Here is a 9,396-nt window from a genome sequence, read left to right as displayed (position 1 = left end):
AGTCCGCCAGCTGTTATTATATCATTGATTCATGAGTTTTATGCAAATCTGATGGTCAAAGATGTGAATCTGAAAGTTCGAGTTCGAGGAAAATTGGTAGCTTTTGATAGGACTACGATTAATAATCTCTATGGCATGCCGAACTTGAATATTGAAGATGATGAGTACCAGACATTCAAAAACGATCTATTTCCTGATAATCTTGTACTTCAGACTTTGTGTCAGGATGGGGCGAAATGGAAGAGGAATGCGAGGGATGAAGCTGTTACATTTTCATCCATCTTTCTTCGACGAGAAGCGAATAATTGGCATGAGTTTGTGGCTGCCAGAATGTTGCCATCTGGGCATACATCCGATGTGACTAAGGTTAGAGCTGGTCTTGTGTACTGCATTGTCACTGGAAAATCTATTGATGCTGGGAGGGTGATTCAAGAATCTACTATTGCTGCAGTTAGGGGTTCTTCGACTATCAGTTTACCCCACTCGTCTTTGATTACTCAACTTTGCCGGTTAGCTGGTGTAGGATGATACGGAGCAGATTCTTCCAATTCGAGGTCCTTAAGAATTACTGGTGCACTGAGATGGGACAAGAAGAAGAAAGTGACCGGTACTTCTGAACAGGCAGCTGAACCACCGCAACACTCTGAGCCATTACCATACTTTGAGCCAGCACCTTCCCATTTGGAAGGACCTATGTCACTACCGACGCATCCGGCCACTGAGTATTCTACTCGTGATGAGTCTACGACCGTGCTTGCTCAGATGAAGAAGCAGTGGAAGATGATGCGAGCATATATGACATATATGCATGACTTCACTGCCGCTCTCGCCCAGAATTATCCTCCCACAGTTGTGCCTTATCCACCTCCTCCGCAGTGGTCTCCTGATGATACTGGTGATGCTGCACCTTCTTTTCATGGAGATGATGATGATGCCGCCGAGTCCTGATGCTCGGTGTCGAAGGTACGAGTCCCTTGTTCTTTTCTTGATTTTTAATCATTAGGGACAATGATTATATTAAGTTTGGGGGATGATTTAGTGTTTGATTAAGTTAGTTGGTTGATAGTTGAGTTTGTTGAGTTTGTTGAGCTCTATTGTGTGCTTTATAGATAAATTTTTTGTTTGAGTTTAATTGTGTAGTTGAGTTGAGTTGAAAAGAAGTCAAGAAAGAAATGGATGCATGGCTGATAAAAAAAAAATTGTGCTATAACTGAAATCCATAACTGTCTACCTATCTGACAAATATTTTTGAAGAAAATGAACCAATTGAATGAACAATTTCCTATATACTCTGTGATTAATACTTGAATCTGAGTTTTGAGACAATAGACATAGAGATGATTGAGGCAATTTGGAATTTTTGGGCCTAATTTTTATTGAATTTATTTATCCTTAGTTGCCTGCTTGAGCTTACACGTATATTAGTACTTTGAGGTACGAAAAAATCTGAATTTGTTGAAAAATCATCGTTTACTGCTGATGATTATTCTTTTCTGCACTGATTGAATATTTGTATGAATTAATTGTGTATTGAGACTTGTCTAGAACTAGTTCGAACACTCTTCGAGGCGAAATACGGGCAAAACTGAGATTAGGAATGATTTAGGCGATTTTTCTGAATTCGTTTGAGCCTTTCAAGCTATCCAGTATGTATGTTCTCCCTAGTACCTTGTTTGAGCTTTATTGAAAATCGAATGGCATGCGTGTAAACGTGTGATTAAACCCCCATTCGTCATTTTTTTCAAGGTCCTACATTGACTACCTGAATAGCCTAAAAACTAATTCCTACCTTTAAGGGAGTAATTTGAATGCTAAAATGTTTTATGCTCCTAGTTTTTATTTGTGAAAAATGGAATGGTGTGGTTGATGAATTGAAAAGATGAAAAGAGGTAGTAGAAAAGAAAGAAAAAAATTTGTGAAAGAAGATGTGAAAATTTGAAAAATCAATGAAGTGAAAAAGAGCGTGAAATTGTGAATGAAAAGGAGTCGTAATTAGAGCATAAATATGATTTAATCCTTATTTTGAATTCTTATCCTTCATTTGTAGCCATAAGCCATGCCTGACATTATAAGCTTATTAAGTTCTATTGACTGAGTCTCAGTTGCCCAATATACTAGTGGAGAAGAATTGCGAGAATTTAGCCTATGGACTGTTGATTGATGTTTTTAATGATTATGAATTTTGATCGAAACACGCACACACGTTTATTCTTTGCATTTACCTATTTGTGAGTGTTTTTGATTTATATTCCTATAATTTGATCCTATGCTACCTTGAAAAGTCCTCGTGATCTATGAATGTTTGAATTGAACTTGGATAATTGTGTTTTGAACGTGAGTTGCGGAGATTGTGAGTTTATGCGGTTATTTTGTTATTGGCTAAAACTTTCAAGTGTTAGTGGATATGATAAGATTGGATTTGAAAATTCTTTGAAATCATTGCTGAGGTCATTGCTCCATATTATTTCTTGGCTATTCGTATGGGTTTGATAGTAGTAGTTTTTTAGAATTTATTGTTTTGAATAGTTTTGCTCGGGACTAGCAAAAGTCTAAGTTTGGGGGTATTTGATAAGTGTATTTTATACACTTAATTTGTATATGATTTTAATTATTAATTGTTTGTTTCGAGCGGATTTATGTGGTATTTTGTTGTATTTGTGTTTACAGTGAATTATGGAATTTTGTGAAGAAAAGAAAAATTATTGAATTTATTTGAAATTTAGAAGAGGAAAGAATAAAAGAAAGAAAAAAGAAAAGAAGGAAAGAAACGTACAGAAAAGAGAAGAAAAGAAGAGGAATAGTGTTGGGCTTTTGTTTAAATGGGCTTTAAATGTTAGCGCTAAAAGTTAGCGCAAAAGAGTAGGAATCAAGAGCTAACGCGCAATGTCTTGTGAAATTTGAGAATTGCAATTGCGAAAAGAAGGCGCGCCCGCGCCGTTCCTAGCGCACCCGCCCCGTTGCTGTTTGGAATGTTTTTATTATTTTGGGCAATTAATTATATGGGCTTTTTGATGGGCTTTTGTGCACGATATAAAAAGAATTTTTATCAGACAAATTAGAGGGAGCCGCCACAATCACACATGCATATCAGAGAAATATTTGATCGTGAAGATTTTTCTGAAGATTTTGGAGTTTTACTTGAAGAACGAAGACGGAGTTCGATAGACCGGACATGACGTCGACGACGGATTTGATTTCTTACTTTTATTTTATTTTGAATATGTTTGGATTTATGATGTTTTGTTTTATTTAAAATTTTATTATGAACTAATTTTTAGAGTCTAGAGGTCGGATGGAACCTGGTGTAGACACTTTCATGAATTTTTTATTTTATTGAATTGAGTTTCTTCTAGATTAATTGTTTTTTCTAGAATTAATTGTCTTTTCAATTATCTGATCAATAATTGATTTGTAATATTTATTTGAAATCTGGCACTCGGGAGAGGAGATTTTGAATAGGACCATTGGAAAATACACTGTTAATTATTTATATAGCTCGGGAGAGTGTATAATTTTAACAGAGCTTTTAAAAAGAACATTGTTTTGTGATAGATCACTGCGATAAATTCTTAATAGGGATATTGAAATTTAATTATAGTTGATAAAAATTATTTATTGCTCGGGAGAGGGAAATAATACACGTAAGTGTTCTTGGCTATTAATTGATTGGAATTCATGAAGATTAATTAATTAGGATTGACTGTTGTTGAAACCAGGTGAAATCTATACCTCTAAACCATTTTTCTCTGATTGATATTCATTTGAAAGTTGTGTGCGTGCTTTTAAATCATCTGATTATTTTATTTTTCTGCAGAATTCTGAGATTTTGATTTTCTAGATAAAGTTTGGACTATTTTAATTACAAGCACTATATTTTCATTTTACTCCCTGTGGGATCGATATCTGAATTATTCACTATATTAAAACTTGACTCTCGTATGCTTGCGATGAATTTTCACAACATCTGTTGTGTCTTTTCGGTCATGTGGTAGTTCTTGATAATGCCGCACTTAGAGAGGAGATCTTGTTGCAAGCTCACCGTAGTAGATTCTCTGTTCATCCAGGCAGCACGAAAATGTACAAGGATCTGCGTACGAGATTATGGTGAAAAGAAATGAAGCACAATGTATATCAGTTCGTGTCTCAATGTCTTGTGTGTCAATAGGTCAAGACAGAATTCTGACGACCCGGCGGATTGCTCCATAGCTTATAGATTCCTGAGTGAAAGTGGGAGCATGTGACTATGAATTTTTTTTATATCAATATTTTCGATACGATATACCGAAAACTCACCCCTACGTAGGAGCGTACAATAGTTTAGAAATAATATTGTTTCGAAAGATTTTGAAATTGTAGCTCGTTTCGCAGCATGTAGCAAAGAACAAGTGACAATTTCATGGTTTACCTCGTGAGGCAAGTGGAAAGCTTCCACACCAATGCAGGTACCATTAAATTTTGCTCACACAAGGGGCAATGCGATTCGATGCTATCCCAAAGGTTTTTATCAATTGATGGCTTAGATTTGGTCACATAACCAAACCAATTTATCGAAGGAAAGGATTTATGTTTCATGCTTAGATTTTGTTGCTCGTGCAGGACATCCTAAACAAATTGTCACTAATCTAACATTGCGCATGTTTTAAATGAGACTATACATGTTTGAAAAAAATTTAATGACATTGTACATCCAACGATGAACATTTATTAATACACGGAAAATACACATTCTTTTAGTGGATCCTACATGTGAGGGGATAATGTCAACCATAGATACATCGTTTTATATTATATCTTAAGGATAGCATGAAATTTTCCGCTTCTATGATTCCATAATACGACGCCAGAATGTTAATGCGAGGGGTATTGTAATCAATCCATCCCATCGAAGTTCTTACACGGTTTAGAAACTATGCCGTGTGAAAGATACACACTTGATTCGCACAACTACTGATTTTTAAATGAATTGGCCTGTGACACAACACAAGCATGATTGCACTATGGTCCATAGCAAATATGGAACTTGAATATATCCACCTGCACATCTAAACAACAAATCCACTTACCAATATTGAAACATGTGGCCTCCTTGAAGCACTGATGGATGCAGCACTGTGTGAAGATCAAAAATTACAACGTGAAGCTATGCTATCCCACTAAAACAATGAATGACCAAATGAAGTTTCTTACTCCTATCACGTACCTTGAGCCCCTAGATGCATCTATATCGTCGTCATTTTCCTCCAAAACCATGTCAAGCCTGTCAATTTGTACCACAATTGGTTCTACTTGTACATTGCTCACCGAAGGCAGCTTCAACATCAAACAACCATGTTATAATATTCACAAATACTCAACACTATATTATAATGCTAACAATTATACCATCCCAAGTTATAATGCTAAAAAAATAGTGTGGCATCGATTCATAAGAAGTTACCGACAATAATCTCCAATTTTCCAACTTTAGCGGTAGTGACATTCAGCGCGGGCGGTAATCCAATACTCGCATGCAATGCGTCTCCATTAATGTCTACAACAAACGCGCCCAAATTAGCCGAACCCTCACATCGAAATCAAATCTTTGACCACGTGAAAGTAAATTTACCTAAATTAGAGAGCTGCACGGCGCGTCCCTGCAATTTGAACTGATCTCTGCTGAATGACTTCAGCCAATACTTAAGAGTATATTCCAAAGCTCTGGCCAATATCGATTCCATCTCAAATGAAAATCGAATAGATCAACCGGCCCAATAAAACTTTCGGTATATCGTATCGAAAATGTGAAAAGTTGAAATGTAATTTACCATAATCGAACCGAACCGAAATATTTAGGCATAACCGAACCGACCGATTTAAGTATAATAACCGATAAAAACCGAACTGAACCGAATTAATCGATTTTTTTTTCAAAAAAACTTTTGGTTTAAATTTAAGGAAAAATTGCATATATCACCCTTTTGAAATCCGGAGTTTGCTGATAATCCCTTATGAAAATTTTTTAAGCTAATAACCCCATGTGACTCATTTGTAGCATACACACCCTTCTCAGCTAAAAATGACGAAAATACCCCTACTTAAATAAATAATTAAACTAATTTTGTTTTATAATTATAAATTTAATTGAATAAAATAATCAAATTTTAGTTAAATAACTATGAAAATTATATATAATTATTTTATATTAATATTTGTTATACACGAAATATTTTTTAATAGTAAATTGTATTATTAAATTAAATTATGTAATAAGTTTAATTATTTTTTAAATATAATTTAATATTTAAATTAATTAAAGTGATTGTATAAATAAACTTAATTGAAAATATAAGTTAATGTATTGATGTTTTCATTTAAATTTTCAATAAAAGATGATAAATTAAAGAGTTCAAAAAAGTTAAGCGCATTTTCGTCATTTTTTAGGGGGCTACAAGATCAAAAAACTTTCATAAGGGTTATCAACAAACTCGAGATTTCATAGAGGTGATATATGTCATTTCCTTTAAATTTAATTATATATGTAATTTTTCTTGTGAAGCCCATCAAAGAATTGAGACACACATCACGGAAGAGGAACTAAATTTTGGTGGTGTTCTACGATGTTAGAAATGCAGCAAAGGAAAATGACAAGTACGAATGGAAATTAAAAGAAATTTGTGGCCAACAAATTGTTAGAAATCAAGATCGACAATGTGAAATATTAATAAAACCTTACACGAAAGATGAATTGAGAGATGGGCTGTCGGTTGTCTGCGTCGGCAACAAGAGATGGGTTGCCGGCGTCTCCATCGGCAATGAGAGAAGGACGGTTTGCGAATGAATTCGAGAGTGGAGATGGGAGAGAAAGACGGAATGAAGGCTTTTATTTATTGGGTTGAGCCGTTGACTGATGAAAGCCTTTAAAAAATAGAATTAGGGCTCGGAAATTTATAACTTAAAATTAAAATATATACAAAATTATAAATATTAAAAATTATAAAATAATAGTATTAATATATCGGGAGTTTTTTTCAAATTTAATTTTTTAAAAAAATTAAATTACAAAATTAATGTAAAATGTGGAGGATTGCATAAATACTGCAATCCTCCACTATGAACAGCGGACGCTGCATTAAAAAATGCAGCGTCCGCTAGCGGACGCTGTGTTCTCATACCAATTTTTTCTTTTTCTTTTTAAATTTTTTAAAATTAATTATATAATTAATGTTTAAGTGAATTATATAATTAATTTTATGTATTAATAATATGATAATTTGTTTATCTCAAAAAAATATGGTAATTTATTTATCAGCATATCAAATTTTTTATTTTATGTTGCCAATTTGGGTTTTTTTTAATTTTAATTTTTTAAAATTTAATTTCAAAATTAATGTAAAAGACGAAAGATTTCAAAAATACAACAATCCTCTGTCATTAAAAGCGAGTTTTTTTATATCTTGTGTTTTTAATTAATTATATAATTAATAAATTTTTATAACATTCTTATTTATGTATTAATAATATGGTAATTTTGTTTATCAACATGTCAGAATTTTAATTTATGTTGAAATTTTAATAATTAATTACAAAAAATTATTAAGAAGACAAAAATAAAGTATTTATAAATTAAAAAATTAAATTGATAAAATTAATTTATTTCTGATCAATTTATAAAAATATTTGGTTACTTAAATAAACATATTTTGATTACATCTATTTTATATAATGTATTTTTAATATAAATTGTATTTTTAAATATAAATTTGGTTAACACATTGTTGATTTATTTATTATTCGTTTGATTTGTGAAGGTACTTAGGCTTCATAAATAGACAGTTAATTCGAACTTGTATTTTTGACATATTGATAAACAAAATTACCATATTATTAATACATAAATAAGACTGTTATAAAAATTTATTAATTATATAATTAATTAAAAACACAAGATATAAAAAACTCGCTTTTAATGACAGAGGATTGTAGTATTTTTAAAATCTTTCGTCTTTTATATTAATTTTGAAATTAGATTTTAAAAAATTAAAATTAAAAAAAAACCCAAATTGGCAACATAAAATAAAAAATTTGATATGCTGATAAAAAAATTACCATATTTTTTTAGATAAACAAATTACCATACTTCACTATTATTAATACATAAAATTAATTATATAATTCCCTTAAAAAATTAATTATATAATTAATTTTAAAAAAGAAAAAGTTGGTATGGGGACTTGCATGTCGCAAGTCCCCATAGGTGCTGACAGCGGACTCAGCATCCGCTGTCAGCACAAGCGGACGCTGCATTTTTTAATGTTCACAGTGGAGGATTGCAGTATTTATGCAATTTTCCACATTTTACATTAATTTTGCAATTTAATTTTTAAAAAAAATTAAATTTGAAAAAAACCCATATCGGTTAATTCAGTTAACCAATTAAAAAAAATACAAATTGCTCAAAAATTCCCAATGCAAACATGTTTTGCTTTGCACTTCCTAGTCACTTTTTTGTACCACATTTTTTGTTAATTTGTACCACATCTTGTATGGTTTTGTACCACATATTGTATTGTTTTGTACCACATTTTATGACTAGGGACCCCAAAGCAAAACATGTTTGTATTTGTGAATTTTTGAGCAAATTGCCCTTAAAAAAATTTGAAAACCGTAACCGAACCGATTTAATCGATATGACCGATTTTTTTGAATGTTAAAATCGAATTTTCGAAATAACCGAACCGAATTTTCGAATTGGCTTGGTTCAGTCGGTTATTTCGATTTAACGGATATTTTGCTCACCCCTATATACATGAACAAAATCACAAACTCTTCCAGTTGAATTTTGATTTTTTTTTAAAAAAAATAAATATTTTCTCGAAAATTGAATAGGTACGCACGTCCAGGGGTGGAATCGGGTCGGGACCCGTCCCGTAACCCCCTTACCCGATTCCCGTCCCGATAGAAATTGAGATATTTTTTTCTCCCGATCCCGCACCCGAGAAGTGTCATGACCCGTGAAACGACCCTAACTCTATAATTAATAAATAAATAAATATGCGGAAATTTTTTTTTATATATATATACTTACTAAATAAAATATGCACATATATGCCCATACATACATGCACAGAATAAAAAGATTTAAAATAAATAAATAACTTAAATAAATGACTAAAATAAATAACTTAAATAAAAATTGCATTCTTTAAATAGATTAAATATCTGAGTCGAATATTTAATTAAAAATACTGCATAAGAAAAATGATGTAAAATTTGCATGCACTGAAAATATTCAAAACCACAACCACTGAAAAAAAATAATTAAAAAGTGTAACATGCTGACATAATTAAAACATGTAGTGCGACTCAGACATCTATCGCGGTCACGGGGTCACTGCTTGTCCGCTCATATGTCCTCGC

At 32.2% G+C, this 9,396-nt stretch overlaps 1 protein-coding gene across 2 annotated transcripts; it reads right to left on the bottom strand.

Moving 5' to 3' along the window:
• Nucleotides 1-4,667: 4,667 nt before the first annotated feature.
• Nucleotides 4,668-6,849, bottom strand: LOC140884570 (uncharacterized). 2 transcript variants are annotated; one of them, XM_073291360.1, is made up of 6 exons: nt 6,713-6,843; nt 5,606-5,697; nt 5,442-5,530; nt 5,201-5,310; nt 5,064-5,109; nt 4,668-4,968 (listed from the first exon to the last, which is right to left on the bottom strand). In XM_073291360.1, the coding sequence occupies exons 1-6, from the start codon at nt 6,784-6,786 to the stop codon at nt 4,945-4,947; spliced, it is 435 nt and encodes a 144-aa protein (XP_073147461.1). In that variant the 5' UTR covers nt 6,787-6,843; the 3' UTR covers nt 4,668-4,944. The 2 variants fall into 2 exon arrangements, 1 of the variants encoding a protein (XP_073147461.1); XR_012150671.1 differs by having other exon boundaries at nt 4,668-5,109; nt 5,438-5,530; nt 6,713-6,849.
• Nucleotides 6,850-9,396: the final 2,547 nt, after the last annotated feature.

Source organism: Henckelia pumila, chromosome 2 (assembly GCF_033568475.1).
Source record: "Henckelia pumila isolate YLH828 chromosome 2, ASM3356847v2, whole genome shotgun sequence".
Classification (NCBI taxonomy): domain Eukaryota; kingdom Viridiplantae; phylum Streptophyta; class Magnoliopsida; order Lamiales; family Gesneriaceae; genus Henckelia; species Henckelia pumila.
The sequence above is the reverse complement of the archived record's forward strand: the minus strand, read 5'-3'. Positions and strand labels throughout refer to the sequence as shown.